Source organism: Pygocentrus nattereri, chromosome 15, assembly GCF_015220715.1.
Source record: "Pygocentrus nattereri isolate fPygNat1 chromosome 15, fPygNat1.pri, whole genome shotgun sequence".
Lineage (NCBI taxonomy): Eukaryota > Metazoa > Chordata > Actinopteri > Characiformes > Serrasalmidae > Pygocentrus > Pygocentrus nattereri.
The window spans coordinates 37,366,277-37,385,121 of record NC_051225.1 but is presented as its reverse complement, the minus strand read 5'-3'; the positions used below and the strand labels follow the sequence as shown (position 1 = coordinate 37,385,121).

The 18,845-nt window shown below is 43.8% G+C and overlaps 1 protein-coding gene across 3 annotated transcripts in view; it reads left to right on the top strand.

Annotated features, from left to right (window-relative positions):
• Positions 1-18,845, top strand: part of adamtsl3 (ADAMTS-like 3) — a 274,633-nt gene that overhangs the window by 37,038 nt on the left and 218,750 nt on the right. For all 3 annotated transcript variants that reach the window (XM_037545502.1, XM_037545501.1, XM_037545503.1), the window contains exon 3: positions 16,581-16,700. In XM_037545502.1, coding sequence (XP_037401399.1) covers positions 16,581-16,700 — 120 coding nt within the window. The remainder of the gene's footprint in view (positions 1-16,580; positions 16,701-18,845) is intronic.

Genomic DNA, 18,845 nt, shown 5'->3' with positions numbered 1-18,845 from the left:
CTGTCAGTGTCAGACCCTGTCAGTGATAAAAGCATGCCAAGCACTCCAAAGGACACACAGTGAGACCCTTTAATAGCTGAAGCAGAGTCAGATATAGTCTTAACTACATAAGCGACAACAACAACAGCGAAATTACTCTACTGACTTAATAAATAAATGATACTTTTTTAATCCCACAAACAGGGAAATTCCACCTCTGCATTTAACCCATCCATGAAGTGAAACACCACATACACACAAGTGAATACACACACACTAGGGGGCAGTGAGGACACTTGCCCGGAGCGGTGGGCAGCCCTATCCACCGCTCCCGGGGAGTAGTTGGGGGATAGGTGTCTTGCTCAAGGACACCTCAGTCATGTGCTGTCGGCTCTGGGGTTTGAACCGGCAACCTTCCGATCACAAGCCCAGTTCCCTGACCTCCAGTTCAAATCAATAAATGTTGCTTTACTGCCAGCCTGTAACTTTGTTATTAACAAGCATGAACTAAACAAACTCCGCTCAGCGCCGCCCTCTAAAGGCGTCATTAACAACCATCAAATAAACAAATGTCGCTCACCGCCGCCCTCTAAAGACGTCATTAACAACCATCAAATAAACAAATGTCGCTCACCGCCGCCCTCTAAAGACGTCATTAACAACCATCAAATAAACAAACATCACTCACCGCCGCCCTTTAAAGGCGTCATTAACAACCATCAAATAAACAAACGTCGCTCAGCTCCGCCCTCTAAAGACGTCATTAACAACCATCAAATAAACAAACGTCGCTCACCGCCGCCCTCTAAAGACGTCATTAACAACCATCAAATAAACAAACTCCGCTCAGCGCCGCCCTCTAAATGCGTCATTAACAACCATCAAATAAACAAACGTCGCTCAGCTCCGCCCTCTAAAGACGTCATTAACACACATCAAATAAACAAACGTCGCTCAGCACCGCCCTCTAAAGACGTCATTAACACACATCAAATAAACAAACGTCGCTCAGCACCGCCCTCTAAAGACGTCATTAACACACATCAAATAAACAAACGTCGCTCACCGCCGCCCTCTAAAGGCGTCATTAACACACATCAAATAAACAAACGTCTCTCACCGCCGCCCTCTAAAGGCGTCATTAACAACCATCAAATAAACAAACGTCGCTCAGCGCCGCCCTCTAAAGACGTCATTAACAACCATCAAATAAACAAACTCCGCTCAGCGCCGCCCTCTAAAGGCGTCATTAACAGACATCAGATAAACAAACGTCGCTCAGCTCCGCCCTCTAAATGCGTCATTAACAACCATCAAATAAACAAACGTCGCTCAGCTCCGCCCTCTAAAGGCGTCATTAACACACATCAAATAAACAAACGTCGCTCAGCGCCGCCCTCTAAAGACGTCATTAACAACCATCAAATAAACAAACGTCGCTCACCGCCTCCCTCTAAAGACGTCATTAACACACATCAAATAAACAAACGTCGCTCACCGCCGCCCTCTAAAGGCGTCATTAACAACCATCAAATAAACAAACGCCGCTCAGCTCCGCCCTCTAAAGACGTCATTAACAACCATCAAATAAACAAATGTCGCTCACCGCCGCCCTCTAAAGACGTCATTAACAACCATCAAATAAACAAACGTCGCTCAGCTCCGCCCTCTAAATGCGTCATTAACAACCATCAAATAAACAAACGTCGCTCAGCTCCGCCCTCTAAAGGCGTCATTAACACACATCAAATAAACAAACGTCGCTCAGCGCCGCCCTCTAAAGACGTCATTAACAACCATCAAATAAACAAACGTCGCTCACCGCCGCCCTCTAAAGACGTCATTAACACACATCAAATAAACAAACGTCGCTCACCGCCGCCCTCTAAAGGCGTCATTAACAACCATCAAATAAACAAACGCCGCTCAGCTCCGCCCTCTAAAGACGTCATTAACACACATCAAATAAACAAACGCCGCTCAGCTCCGCCCTCTAAAGGCGTCATTAACACACATCAAATAAACAAACGTCGCTCAGCGCCGCCCTCTAAAGGCGTCATTAACACACATCAAATAAACAAACGTCGCTCACCGCCGCCCTCTAAAGGCGTCATTAACAACCATCAAATAAACAAACGCCGCTCAGCTCCGCCCTCTAAAGGCGTCATTAACACACATCAAATAAACAAACGTCTCTCACCGCCGCCCTCTAAAGGCGTCATTAACAACCATCAAATAAACAAACGCCGCTCAGCTCCGCCCTCTAAAGACGTCATTAACACACATCAAATAAACAAACGTCGCTCACCGCCGCCCTCTAAAGACGTCATTAACAACCATCAAATAAACAAACGTCTCTCACCGCCGCCCTCTAAAGACGTCATTAACAACCATCAAATAAACAAACGCCGCTCAGCTCCGCCCTCTAAAGGTGTCATTAACAACCATCAAATAAACAAACGTCGCTCACCGCCGCCCTCTAAAGGCGTCATTAACAACCATCAAATAAACAAACGTCTCTCACCGCCGCCCTCTAAAGGCGTCATTAACAACCATCAAATAAACAAACGTCGCTCAGCTCTGCCCTCTAAAGACGTCATTAACAACCATCAAATAAACAAACGTCGCTCACCGCCGCCCTCTAAAGGCGTCATTAACAACCATCAAATAAACAAACGTCGCTCACCGCCGCCCTCTAAAGGCGTCATTAACAACCATCAAATAAACAAACGTCTCTCACCGCCGCCCTCTAAAGGTGTCATTAACAACCATCAAATAAACAAACGTCGCTCAGCTCCGCCCTCTAAAGACGTCATTAACAACCATCAAATAAACAAACGTCGCTCAGCTCCGCCCTCTAAAAGTGTCATTAACAAACATCAAATAAACAAATGCCGCTCAGCGCCGCCCTCTAAGGGCGTCATTAACAAACATCAAATAAACAAACGCTGCTCAGTGCCGCCCTCTAAAGACGTCATTAACAAACATCAAATAAACAAACGTCGCTCACCGCCGCCCTCTAACGGCGTCATTAACAACCATCAAATAAACAAACGTCGCTCACTGCCGCCCTCTAAAGGCGTCATTAACAACCATCAAATAAACAAACGCTGCTCAGCTCCGCCCTCTAAAGACGTCATTAACAACCATCAAATAAACAAATGTCGCTCAGCTCCGCCCTCTAAAAGCGTCATTAACAAACATCAAATAAACAAATGCCGCTCAGCGCCGCCCTCTAAAGACGTCATTAACAAACATCAAATAAACAAACGTCGCTCAGCTCCGCCCTCTAAAGGCGTCATTAACACACATCAAATAAACAAACTCCGCTCACCGCCGCCCTCTAAAGGCGTCATTAACAACCATCAAATAAACAAACATCGCTCAGCTCCGCCCTCTAAAGACGTCATTAACAAACATCAAATAAACAAACGTCGCTCAGCTCCGCCCTCTAAAGGCGTCATTAACAAACATCAAATAAACAAACGTCGCTCAGCGCCGCCCTCTAAAGGCGTCATTAACAACCATCAAATAAACAAACATCGCTCAGCTCCGCCCTCTAAAGACGTCATTAACAACCATCAAATAAACAAACGCCGCTCAGCGCCGCCCTCTAAAGGTGTCATTAACAAACATCAAATAAACAAACGTCGCTCAGCGCCGCCCTCTAAAGACGTCATTAACACACATCAAATAAACAAACGTCGCTCAGCGCCGCCCTCTAAAGGCGTCATTAACAACCATCAAATAAACAAACTCCGCTCACCGCCGCCCTCTAAAGACGTCATTAACAAACATCAAATAAACAAACGTCGCTCACCGCCGCCCTCTAAAGACGTCATTCACAAACATCAAATAAATAAATGTCGCTCAGCTCCGCCCTCTAAAGACGTCATTAACAACCATCAAATAAACAAACGTCGCTCAGCTCCGCCCTCTAAAGGCGTCATTAACAACCATCAAATAAACAAACGCCGCTCAGCGCCGCCCTCTAAAGGTGTCATTAACAAACATCAAATAAACAAACGTCGCTCAGCACCGCCCTCTAAAGACGTCATTAACACACATCAAATAAACAAACGTCGCTCATCGTCGCCCTCTAAAGGCGTCATTAACAACCATCAAATAAACAAACGCCGCTCACCGCCGCCCTCTAAAGATGTCATTAACAAACATCAAATAAACAAACGTCGCTCACCGCCGCCCTCTAAAGGCGTCATTAACAACCATCAAATAAACAAACGTCGCTCAGCTCCGCCCTCTAAAGACGTCATTAACAAACATCAAATAAACAAACGTCGCTCAGCTCCGCCCTCTAAAGGCGTCATTAACAAACATCAAATAAACAAACGCCGCTCAGCGCCGCCCTCTAAAGACGTCATTAACAAACATCAAATAAACAAACGTCGCTCATCGTCGCCCTCTAAAGGCGTCATTAACAACCATCAAATAAACAAACGCCGCTCACCGCCGCCCTCTAAAGACGTCATTAACAAACATCAAATAAACAAACGTCGCTCACCGCCGCCCTCTAAAGACGTCATTAACACACATCAAATAAACAAACGTCGCTCAGCTCCGCCCTCTAAAGACGTCATTAACAAACATCAAATAAACAAACGTCGCTCAGCTCCGCCCTCTAAAGGCGTCATTAACAAACATCAAATAAACAAACGCCGCTCAGCGCCGCCCTCTAAAGACGTCATTAACAAACATCAAATAAACAAACGTCGCTCATCGTCGCCCTCTAAAGGCGTCATTAACAACCATCAAATAAACAAACGCCGCTCACCGCCGCCCTCTAAAGACGTCATTAACAAACATCAAATAAACAAACGTCGCTCACCGCCGCCCTCTAAAGACGTCATTAACACACATCAAATAAACAAACGTTGCTCAGCTCCGCCCTCTAAAGACGTCATTAATGACCATCAAATAAACAAACGCCGCTCAGCTCCACCCTCTGAAGGCGTCATTAACACACATCAAATAAACAAACTCCGCTCACCGCCGCCCTCTAAAGACGTCATTAACAACCATCAAATAAACAAACGTCGCTCAGCGCCGCCCTCTAAAGGCGTCATTAACAACCATCAAATAAACAAACTCCGCTCACCGCCGCCCTCTAAAGACGTCATTAACAAACATCAAATAAACAAACGTCGCTCAGCTCTGCCCTCTAAAGACGTCATTAACAAACATCAAATAAACAAACGTCGCTCAGCTCCGCCCTCTAAAGGCGTCATTAACAAACATCAAATAAACAAACGCCGCTCAGCGCCGCCCTCTAAAGACGTCATTAACAAACATCAAATAAACAAACGTCGCTCATCGTCGCCCTCTAAAGGCGTCATTAACAACCATCAAATAAACAAACGCCGCTCAGCTCCGCCCTCTAAAGACGTCATTAACAAACATCAAATAAACAAACGCTGCTCAGCTCCGCCCTCTAAAGACGTCATTAATGACCATCAAATAAACAAACGCCGCTCAGCTCCACCCTCTGAAGGCGTCATTAACACACATCAAATAAACAAACTCCGCTCACCGCCGCCCTCTAAAGACGTCATTAACAACCATCAAATAAACAAACGTCGCTCAGCGCCGCCCTCTAAAGGCGTCATTAACAACCATCAAATAAACAAACTCCGCTCACCGCCGCCCTCTAAAGACGTCATTAACAAACATCAAATAAACAAACATCGCTCAGCTCCGCCCTCTAAAGACGTCATTAACAACCATCAAATAAACAAACGCCGCTCAGCGCCGCCCTCTAAAGGTGTCATTAACAAACATCAAATAAACAAACGTCGCTCAGCGCCGCCCTCTAAAGACGTCATTAACACACATCAAATAAACAAACGTCGCTCAGCGCCGCCCTCTAAAGGCGTCATTAACAACCATCAAATAAACAAACTCCGCTCACCGCCGCCCTCTAAAGACGTCATTAACAAACATCAAATAAACAAACGTCGCTCACCGCCGCCCTCTAAAGACGTCATTAACACACATCAAATAAACAAACGCCGCTCAGCGCCGCCCTCTAAAGGTGTCATTAACAACCATCAAATAAACAAACGTCGCTCAGCGCCGCCCTCTAAAGACGTCATTAACACACATCAAATAAACAAACGTCGCTCAGCGCCGCCCTCTAAAGGCGTCATTAACAACCATCAAATAAACAAACTCCGCTCACCGCCGCCCTCTAAAGACGTCATTAACAAACATCAAATAAACAAACGTCGCTCACCGCCGCCCTCTAAAGACGTCATTCACAAACATCAAATAAATAAATGTCGCTCAGCTCCGCCCTCTAAAGACGTCATTAACAACCATCAAATAAACAAACGTCGCTCAGCTCCGCCCTCTAAAGGCGTCATTAACAACCATCAAATAAACAAACGCCGCTCAGCGCCGCCCTCTAAAGGTGTCATTAACAAACATCAAATAAACAAACGTCGCTCAGCACCGCCCTCTAAAGACGTCATTAACACACATCAAATAAACAAACGTCGCTCATCGTCGCCCTCTAAAGGCGTCATTAACAACCATCAAATAAACAAACGCCGCTCACCGCCGCCCTCTAAAGATGTCATTAACAAACATCAAATAAACAAACGTCGCTCACCGCCGCCCTCTAAAGGCGTCATTAACAACCATCAAATAAACAAACGTCGCTCAGCTCCGCCCTCTAAAGACGTCATTAACAAACATCAAATAAACAAACGTCGCTCAGCTCCGCCCTCTAAAGGCGTCATTAACAAACATCAAATAAACAAACGCCGCTCAGCGCCGCCCTCTAAAGACGTCATTAACAAACATCAAATAAACAAACGTCGCTCATCGTCGCCCTCTAAAGGCGTCATTAACAACCATCAAATAAACAAACGCCGCTCACCGCCGCCCTCTAAAGACGTCATTAACAAACATCAAATAAACAAACGTCGCTCACCGCCGCCCTCTAAAGACGTCATTAACACACATCAAATAAACAAACGTTGCTCAGCTCCGCCCTCTAAAGACGTCATTAATGACCATCAAATAAACAAACGCCGCTCAGCTCCACCCTCTGAAGGCGTCATTAACACACATCAAATAAACAAACTCCGCTCACCGCCGCCCTCTAAAGACGTCATTAACAACCATCAAATAAACAAACGTCGCTCAGCGCCGCCCTCTAAAGGCGTCATTAACAACCATCAAATAAACAAACTCCGCTCACCGCCGCCCTCTAAAGACGTCATTAACAAACATCAAATAAACAAACGTCGCTCAGCTCTGCCCTCTAAAGACGTCATTAACAAACATCAAATAAACAAACGTCGCTCAGCTCCGCCCTCTAAAGGCGTCATTAACAAACATCAAATAAACAAACGCCGCTCAGCGCCGCCCTCTAAAGACGTCATTAACAAACATCAAATAAACAAACGTCGCTCATCGTCGCCCTCTAAAGGCGTCATTAACAACCATCAAATAAACAAACGCCGCTCAGCTCCGCCCTCTAAAGACGTCATTAACAAACATCAAATAAACAAACGCTGCTCAGCTCCGCCCTCTAAAGACGTCATTAATGACCATCAAATAAACAAACGCCGCTCAGCTCCACCCTCTGAAGGCGTCATTAACACACATCAAATAAACAAACTCCGCTCACCGCCGCCCTCTAAAGACGTCATTAACAACCATCAAATAAACAAACGTCGCTCAGCGCCGCCCTCTAAAGGCGTCATTAACAACCATCAAATAAACAAACTCCGCTCACCGCCGCCCTCTAAAGACGTCATTAACAAACATCAAATAAACAAACGTCGCTCACCGCCGCCCTCTAAAGACGTCATTCACAAACATCAAATAAATAAATGTCGCTCACCGCCGCCCTCTAAAGGCGTCATTAACAACCATCAAATAAACAAACATCGCTCAGCTCCGCCCTCTAAAGACGTCATTAACAACCATCAAATAAACAAACGTCGCTCAGCTCCGCCCTCTAAAGGCGTCATTAACAACCATCAAATAAACAAACGCCGCTCAGCGCCGCCCTCTAAAGGTGTCATTAACAACCATCAAATAAACAAACGCCGCTCACCGCCACCCTCTAAAGACGTCATTAACAAACATCAAATAAACAAACGTCGCTCATCGTCGCCCTCTAAAGGCGTCATTAACAACCATCAAATAAACAAACGCCGCTCACCGCCGCCCTCTAAAGACGTCATTAACAAACATCAAATAAACAAACGTCGCTCACCGCCGCCCTCTAAAGACGTCATTAACACACATCAAATAAACAAACTCCGCTCACCGCCGCCCTCTAAAGACGTCATTAACAAACATCAAATAAACAAACGTCGCTCAGCTCCGCCCTCTAAAGGCGTCATTAACAACCATCAAATAAACAAACGCCGCTCAGCTCCGCCCTCTAAAGGCGTCATTAACAAACATCAAATAAACAAACGCTGCTCAGCTCCGCCCTCTAAAGACGTCATTAACGACCATCAAATAAACAAACGCCGCTCAGCTCCACCCTCTGAAGGCGTCATTAACAACCATCAAATAAACAAACGTCGCTCACCGCCGCCCTCTAAAGACGTCATTAACACACATCAAATAAACAAACTCCGCTCACCGCCGCCCTCTAAAGGCGTCATTAACAACCATCAAATAAACAAACTCCGCTCACCGCCGCCCTCTAAAGACGTCATTAACAAACATCAAATAAACAAACGTCGCTCAGCTCCGCCCTCTAAAGGCATCATTAACAAACATCAAATAAACAAACGCTGCTCAGCTCCGCCCTCTAAAGACGTCATTAATGACCATCAAATAAACAAACGCCGCTCAGCTCCGCCCTCTAAAGGCGTCATTAACAACCATCAAATAAACAAACTCCGCTCACCGCCGCCCTCTAAAGACGTCTTTAACAAACATCAAATAAACAAACGTCGCTCAGCTCCGCCCTCTAAAGACGTCATTAACAAACATCAAATAAACAAACGTCGCTCACCGCCGCCCTCTAAAGGTGTCATTAACAACCATCAAATAAACAAACGTCGCTCAGCTCCACCCTCTAAGGGCGTCATTAACAACCATCAAATAAACAAACTCCGCTCACCGCCGCCCTCTAAAGACGTCATTAACAAACATCAAATAAACAAACGTCGCTCAGCTCCGCCCTCTAAAGACGTCATTAACAAACATCAAATAAACAAACGTCGCTCACCGCCGCCCTCTAAAGGGGTCATTAACAAACATCAAATAAACAAACGTCGCTCACCGCCGCCCTCTAAAGGCGTCATTAACAACCATCAAATAAACAAACGTCGCTCATCGTCGCCCTCTAAAGGCGTCATTAACAAACATCAAATAAACAAACGTCGCTCACCGCCGCCCTCTAACGGCGTCATTAACAAACATCAAATAAACAAACGTCGCTCAGCTCCGCCCTCTAAAGGCGTCATTAACAACCATCAAATAAACAAACGTCGCTCAGCTCCGCCCTCTAAAGGCGTCATTAACAACCATCAAATAAACAAACGTCGCTCACCGCCGCCCTCTAAAGGCGTCATTAACAACCATCAAATAAACAAACGTCGCTCAGCTCCGCCCTCTAAAGACGTCATTAACAACCATCAAATAAACAAACATCGCTCAGCTCCGCCCTCTAAAGGCGTCATTAACACACATCAAATAAATAAATGTCGCTCAGCTCCGCCCTCTAAAGGCGTCATTAACAACCATCAAATAAACAAACGTCGCTCAGCTCCGCCCTCTAAAGGCGTCATTAACAACCATCAAATAAACAAACGTCGCTCACCGCCGCCCTCTAAAGGCGTCATTAACAACCATCAAATAAACAAACGTCGCTCACCGCCGCCCTCTAAAGGCGTCATTAACAACCATCAAATAAACAAACGTCTCTCACCGCCGCCCTCTAAAGACGTCATTAACAACCATCAAATAAACAAACGCCGCTCAGCGCCGCCCTCTAAAGACGTCATTAACAACCATCAAATAAACAAACGCCGCTCACCGCCGCCTTCTAAAGACATCATTAACAACCATCAAATAAACAAACATCGCTCACCGCCGCCCTCTAAAGGTGTCATTAACAACCATCAAATAAACAAACGTCTCTCACCGCCGCCCTCTAAAGACGTCATTAACAACCATCAAATAAACAAACGCCGCTCAGCGCCGCCCTCTAAAGACGTCATTAACAACCATCAAATAAACAAACTCCGCTCACCGCCGCCCTCTAAAGGCGTCATTAACAACCATCAAATAAACAAACGTCGCTCAGTGCCGCCCTCTAAAGACGTCATTAACAACCATCAAATAAACAAACGTCGCTCACCGCCGCCCTCTAAAGGCGTCATTAACAACCATCAAATAAACAAACGCCGATCAGCTCCGCCCTCTAAAGACGTCATTAATGACCATCAAATAAAAAAACGCCGCTCAGCTCCGCCCTCTAAAGACGTCATTAACAACCATCAAATAAACAAACGTCGCTCAGCTCCGCCCTCTAAAGGCGTCATTAACAACCATCAAATAAACAAACGTCGCTCACCGCCGCCCTCTAAAGGCGTCATTAACAACCATCAAATAAACAAACGTCGCTCAGCTCCGCCCTCTAAAGACGTCATTAACAACCATCAAATAAACAAACATCGCTCAGCTCCGCCCTCTAAAGGCGTCATTAACACACATCAAATAAATAAATGTCGCTCAGCTCCGCCCTCTAAAGGCGTCATTAACAACCATCAAATAAACAAACGTCGCTCAGCTCCGCCCTCTAAAGGCGTCATTAACAACCATCAAATAAACAAACGTCGCTCACCGCCGCCCTCTAAAGGCGTCATTAACAACCATCAAATAAACAAACGTCGCTCACCGCCGCCCTCTAAAGGCGTCATTAACAACCATCAAATAAACAAACGTCTCTCACCGCCGCCCTCTAAAGACGTCATTAACAACCATCAAATAAACAAACGCCGCTCAGCGCCGCCCTCTAAAGACGTCATTAACAACCATCAAATAAACAAACGCCGCTCACCGCCGCCTTCTAAAGACATCATTAACAACCATCAAATAAACAAACATCGCTCACCTCCGCCCTCTAAAGGTGTCATTAACAACCATCAAATAAACAAACGTCTCTCACCGCCGCCCTCTAAAGACGTCATTAACAACCATCAAATAAACAAACGCCGCTCAGCGCCGCCCTCTAAAGACGTCATTAACAACCATCAAATAAACAAACTCCGCTCACCGCCGCCCTCTAAAGGCGTCATTAACAACCATCAAATAAACAAACGTCGCTCAGTGCCGCCCTCTAAAGACGTCATTAACAACCATCAAATAAACAAACGTCGCTCACCGCCGCCCTCTAAAGGCGTCATTAACAACCATCAAATAAACAAACGCCGATCAGCTCCGCCCTCTAAAGACGTCATTAATGACCATCAAATAAAAAAACGCCGCTCAGCTCCGCCCTCTAAAGACGTCATTAACAAACATCAAATAAACAAACGTCGCTCACCGCCGCCCTCTAAAGGTTTGACAGACATTTTTATATGAAGTGTTTACTATAGCCTCATGTTTTGTTTCTTCAACATGGGTACCCTATATTATTTGTTCTGTATCGACAGGTTTGAGTCTGCACTTCTGATATTTAATTTGGTTTGAGGTTGAAAAATGAAATGAAACAAAGTACACTAATGTGGTCTGGACACTTTCCACGCAGCTCCTCCACTTGTTTCAGTGATCCATCAGCGTAAAACACTTAAGGGTTTAAATCCTGCATTGCGGGACTATCAGATGTGTTCTTAGGCACTAGCTGCTTGTCCTCCACTCTGAACACAGCGGAATAAAATGCGTCAAGCCAGACTAGCCACGTCTTTGGTCTTCGGATCCTCATTTGCAAAGGCATTTCATGAGTGAAAGGAGGGAAAACCCTTTTCTCATCCTTCGAGAGACTTCTCCATCGTTCTTTAACCTCTTTGACTTTCATAAATAGACTGTAGCTGTGTGGCCAGTCTCAGCAGTGAATCCCCTCCGTACTGTGAATTAACACAGTGAGCGTATTGTACTGGGAAAATGGCCGCCAGGATTGAGGATTTGGTGCATGCGTTGCTGCTAAGCTTTGTGAGCAAAGCCTTTTGGGTATGGGGGAATTTCCTCTCTGGCCGAGCGAGGCTCCTTTCTAAAGCCCCGGTTCTTCTGCGGATTGTGCTTGATTGAACTTTGAATCTGCTCTTTGGTGACCCAATAAGCAAAAACATCCCTTTGCACTGAAATAAATGCTCGATTCCAATGTGTACATCATTTCCACATGAAAGAAACGTATTACATCAGCACAGTTATTGCCAAAAGTAAGTCAAAAGACCAAATTGTGCTGCCGTAATATATGTTATTCATGTGGAAATTTGAATCAAATCATTTTTCTCCCCTTATTATGCATAAATACGAAATGCATGGGTTTGTTTAACGCATCACATGTTCCTTTAGTTTGCATTCCCGGCGTAGATTTGAGGTTGCTATGCCGTTGTTTTATGGGGTGAGTTGCTAAATCACTCTCTGAGCTGTATTTTGGGGTTCCCCGATGAAGTTTGGAGCAATAGCTTTGTGATTTAAGGCACTGTAAGACTGGATCAGAGTCAGCCAAGTGAGGTAGAATAATCCTCTATCCTCACCAGTCCCAAACCAGAATAAAGAGCTTTCTCTCTCTTTCTTTCTTCTGGGAAGACCATTTTAGGGTGGAAAAAAATGCATAAATGCATGGCGAGTACAGTATCAAAGCAAGCTTTTTATAGTCCAAGAATAATTCTTTAGTATAACATTTCATGTTATTCTGTCTCGTCTTATTTACGGCATTCCTGGTAACCTCTAGTGGACGACCACATAACCCATTTCCTATTATCTTACAGGCATAGGTTAAAAAATGAAACTGAATGAATTAAGGCAAAACTTATAAATATTTACATTGTATGGCATTTGGCAGACACTCTTATCCAGAGCGACTTACAGTTTGATCATTTTTACACAGGTAGGCCAAGGTGGTGTTAGGAGTCTTGCCCAAGGACTCTTATTGGTGTAGTGTAGGGTGTTTACCCAGGTGGGGATTGAACCCCAATCTACAGTGTAGAAGGCAGAGGTGTTAACCACTACACTGACCAACCACACATAAATAGTATATCTCCAATGGCTGGACACATTGCAAGACTTTTAAAGTGTGCAGGGTGTAAGATTTAGTGATGAGGTTGCAGATTGCAACCAACTGAAGCCCCCTCCCTCACCCCTCCATTTCCAAGCATGTAGTAGAACCTATGGTAGCCTTCAGTTGTCATTTTGTTTCTCTCTGTTTTCTCTTCTTTGACAGCGAGGACTCATCCTTTTGTGTTTTAACATGTGCTAAATAATAAGTCTGATCCTCCAGTTGTCAAAATTTGGGTTCTCAAAATTCTCGCAACATACACTTTTATTAAAATTGTTCTATGTAGCACCCAAAGGTGTTTGGTGTGATGTCAATCATGTAATAATAGAAGAAACCTTTTTGGGTCTATATATGGTTCTTCAGGTGTTGTTTAGCAAATGCAAAGGTTCTATCACATTCAGCTTCATCTGAAAATGGTGAAAAACCTGAGCTCAACCTGATATTCGCATAGTTTTATCTGTAATTTTTGGTGGAACAAATCACTAATATTAAAGCGAGTTTTGTTCAGTGCTCAGGCCTCTTTGCTTTACTGTCTTGTAGAAATTATATAGGCAATAGAACACTCAACCAAATCACAGTTGTGGTGTTATTAGCAATCACAGATAACCACAAGTGTTCTATTGCTTCATTAAACCGTCCCTTTAAGGATGGGGTGGCAAGCCATTGAACTGCACAGGTTCACGCTCTCCCTGTTCTTGCACATGGTTCAGTTCATTAACCCACATAATAATCAGATCATATTGTAATTTAATACACTCTTCGTCCACTTTGTTAGAAACTGTCTTGTGCTTCCATTCACTTTATGAGGTCCACCAACCCTATAGGTCCTCTACCCCACTCATCAACTGTCAGTTCATTGACCAGAGCAGTGCTACTGACCAGATATTATTGAAAAGGCTTATACAATCAATCATTTCTAAACCAAAATCACAATATGTAAGAGAGCATTTATTACATTATCAAAGACGTCCCGGGGAATTTTGATTATGCTAAACTTTAATCTTTTATTAAACATGCAGCAAAGCCTGAATGAAAATATAAGATATAAATACGATAAAACATATCTTAGAAACTGCTGATGAGACCTATCTGAGAACTGTGTGGGCGTGGCAAATGAGGTGCTTGATTGACAGCTCTCTGTCCAGCACGCCTAGCCTGCTCGTCCTCTCATACAGAACTGAAATCGTTTTCCAGCTTTAAGTGATGCTCACCGGATGAAGAAAGTCACAAACAGATGTGCAGATGGACGGATGGAGGAATGAACAAATGGATAGGTGAAGCAACATGTGAATGAAGGAACAGCAGTGTTGGTGTTGGAGAAATGAATGAATGGGTGGACAGGTGGTCCAGCTTTTTGTTATGCTGAGTTTTTGTTATGCTTTAGCTTTAGACTCTGAAAGGCAGATTTTGATTGGTCAGAGTAATTCCTATGGAAGCCCTACTCGGGATTAAGACTGCCCAGTTTACATAGAGAGGAGAGTAATATGGTGAAATACGTTGTTCATTTATTGGTCATTGGGACATTATTCAGACAGTAAACTCAGTACATGTTTACTGTTTGCCTGCAAGAATGAGATTAACCTCATTAGATAGAAAACACGGATTTAGGTTCGCTGGGTCTTTAACAAGTTTTAAGCGGAGCAATTTAACCTAAAAATGCAAATCTCCTGAACTGGCAGTCTGCCACACTACATTCAGCACTCAAGCCTAAGGTGCATTCAGATGGTGGAGGATTTCACAGGCTCTGCTTGTTCCACTGTGGATCGCTATTTTTTCTGCTGTGCATCCTCACAGACTTGGTTGAGAAATGTTGAACTTCAGTGGGGAAGTGCCACTTGTCCTGTGCCACCTTTCACAAGGTAACCAATCAGAAAGTGAGTGATTAAAACTGAAGCGGAGAGCAAACTCGGGTCTGAACGCTAGGAGTTTGCTCCCACTTGCAATTTAAAAAATGATGAGCTCGAAATTAAACATTCATTTGTTGGCATATATACCATCCTTTACACTGCTGTCACTAAAAATCTTAGATGACAAGTCCCCCTAAGCACTGTAGCTTGGTGAATAGTTTAATGAAGAAATATGATGTGACTCTTCGCTGGCTGTGGTGTTAAGGCACTTGCTAAGGTTTATGTAGGCGGATTAGGCAGAAACTAACCTTGTGGAAATGCAAAAAAGTGCTCATTTCTTTATTTTATCCATTTAGTGTGGTGTGTAATTAAGGTTTGAACCCAAGATAAGGACCGCCCAGTTTCTGTCGACAGGTGAGAAATATGGTAAAATATTAGTCATTTGTTGGTCATTGGAACATTATTTAGAGGGTAAGCTTGTACATGTTTACTGTTTGCCTGCCAGAACAAGATTAACCTCATTAGAAAGAAAACACAGATTTAGGTTTGCTGGGTCTTTAACGAGTTTTAAGTGGGGCAGTTTAACTTCCCGCCCCTTAAATCGCCCCCAAGATCTGCTTCCACTTTGCAAAAGTTGTCTCAGGTGGATTCCTTGTGGATTTTTTCTTTGCGGAATATGCTCCACCATCTGAACACAGCCTAAAGCTGGTTTTCTTGGCAAAAAAAACAGGCCTATAGTTTAATTTATAGACAGTTGTATTTAAACTGAATTACTGGACAGAAGAACCGCAATTAGAAATTTTCTTCAAATCACTCAGGCCTAGTGAGGGACCACTCTCAGCACAGCAATGCCACAAAAATATCCAGCCAAGAGTGTCTCTGTGGTCAGAAACTGACCACCGATGAAGAGCTAGAGCACATGTGTCAGGCTCCAGCCCTCGCAGGCCAGAACACTGCAGACTTCAGCCCACTGTCGCATTAATCCCACCTGATTCAGCTCATCGGCTAATTAGCGAAGCCTTCTGGAACTAAATTCAGAGCATTAGATGAGTGCTAATCCCCGCAGCACTTTGGCCCAGGAGGTCCCCAGTTTGACTGGCTGGACTAGCACAAACTGAGTAACACAGTGGTCTCCAAGCTGGTCGTGGGGGTTTAGCTTACTGCAGAGTTTAGTTCCAACCTGTATCCAATAAGCTGCCTCACCTCTTAATTAACTCTAATGCAGCCAATCAGGGACTTGGGAATAGATCGATTAGCTGGGGCAGGTGTGGCAAATTGGTTGGATATAGACTTTACAGGAAGGCAGCGCTCCAGGACCAGGTTTGGAGGTCACTGTTTTACCTGCGAAGTGGAGCTGCAGGAGAGGAGTTTCTAATAAAGTGGATGTATATTAGATTGTGAGTGGGAATTGAGAGGGACTGAAAATCAGCTGTTGAGTGTTTGTCATAGCTGAGGAAACACAAGGCTTTGCCTGCCAAGTGCTGGAACTGGGTTTGCTAGTATTGACGTAGGTCTAATTGTTTGTTTTTCTTCTTTAGGGGGTATTGAGCGAGTCCCAGAGCGCTTACTTCCTGCCTGAATTCGCACTGTCTCCACAAGGAAGCTTTCTGGAGGACACGACAGGAGAGCAGTACCTCACTTACCGCTATGACGATCAGGTCAGCATCGCCTCGTTTCTGCCTTCTTGTGCATTATCTCTCATTCATGTGCTTAGCATTAACTAAGCATGCCTGTGAATATATGAGGTACCTGTTTACAAGCTGTCATCATAAACCAGCGAAAAGTTTCTCAGGTATTTTCACAAGTTTATTCCAGTCACTTACGTAGAACTGTCATGAGTTAATACTTTATGGCTGATGCAAAAAAGTGAATATTTCTGTCATCTGATCTGCTCTTTTCCTTTTATCATGCGCTTTTTTCCTAATTGCTGCATTTATGCTATGTGAAGAACCTGGTGTGACCAAGTCAAAAGTTCATCGTTTTTTATTTACTTTGTGTTGCAATCTACAATTTTAAATATGCATGTACGTGCATCCACTAAGTTTTTATACAGCTGTTTAGCCCCGCCCATTCACACCGAAGCTATAAGGAGTGTTTCAGCCCAGACTGCATTCTGAAAGAAGCTCAGTACAGGGCAGCCAGTCAGGACAGAGACCAGCTATGTATGTCAGTCAAGACATAGTGACAAAGAACAGCCTGTATTCGAATGGAAAATGGACACATGAACATGAATTTTAACTAAATAAAATCACAAATATCCCTGGCCCAGTGACATTAATGCTATGTTAGCTTAAAATATTTAAAAACAACAACAGCAGTGTCTCCCCATTGTGAATAAATGAAAAGCCCATTGAGGGATGCTCAGTTAAATCTAGACTAGCGCCTGTCTGTGAATTTCAGATATGCAGCAAAGGGAACATTGAATGAAGTGGAGTGATAAAAGGTTGGATTCAAAAGATTTTAACAGCACAATGGGTTGAATGTTTTCAGATGAAACGTTGTATATACTATATCATCTTCATTTCTGTTGAGGGACTTTATATTGTGTTAAAATTTCACGTATGATGAAAAAGCTATAGAATGGCCAAATATTACTTAGTTCATTTACTAATATTAATCACTTGTGCATCAATGCACAGTTGCCTCTCTCTGTATTTATCTATATTGGTTCTTTCTTAACGACACTGTCATCTTGCTGTTTCTCCAGTGTGAGGCTGAGTTGACGCACGCTTTTGGCAGAGTGATGAGCTTTGAATTGCTTTGGATTGTCTGTTTTTTTGTCAGAGCACAGAGATGCTGTGTCTCCTGGCAGGGTAAAGAAGGGGATGTATGCGCAGCTTTATTCATATTTAATGCACTTGTTTTCCTGTTTTATGAAGAGAATAAAATGGCACAGACAATCGAAGGTGATTAAGAATTCACTCTCAATTTTGTTAAAAAATTCCACTATTCATTTTGAATGAAGAGGAAAACTGCAACATGCACACCATCATGTCATGAATAGATTGGCAGTTAAGTTTTTTTTGTTAATGCAGCTTTAGATACTCGGGCTGTGGTTAATCCTCATCTGCGTGTGTGCATTAAAGCGTGATGCTTATGAGTTATGTAAAATGAAGATGATTCATGATTCGTGATTTAGTGTGAGCTATGCTGTTTACAAGGTGTTGGTGTGATGATGGTCATGGCATGCAGTGTTGAAAACGTTGCCATGGCAGCAGTGTCACGAGCGAAAATGGATGATTATCAGATGAGAGTTTTATCAGGATCAGTTGTTTATTTAAGGTGGAAAAGTGTAGGAAGTGTAGTTCTGTAAGACTAGAATCACCTGGACATCAACAGTGAGATGCTTGACGTACATGACTCCCATCAAATCAACATTGGGTTTATTCCACTACCAAGGCTGACAGCAAAAGTTGGGAAAACTTAACTCTTGACAGAAAGTCCATTGACTGCAGCAGTAAACGAATGCTGATATTGGTTGTATCAGAATTTCGTTACTGCTTCATTGAAAGCAATGAAATGTCCTATTTGCTGTTGACCAACTACTGCGAACAAGTAAATGCAGCATAAGTTGCATTAGTGGCCAGAAGTATTTTACACAAAGGGAAAAAAAAACACCCTTAAAAGGACCGTGGTCATACTTTCATTAGAAGGCTGTACCTTGTGATTGGTTAGAAGCTGGATTCTGATTGGTCCAAGAGCTGTTTATGATCCAATATCCCAAACTTCACCGGCCCTGGAGTGGGTTAGACATGCATCGCAAGTTGCAATGGCAATATATCGCAGTAAAATGTGATTCTCAA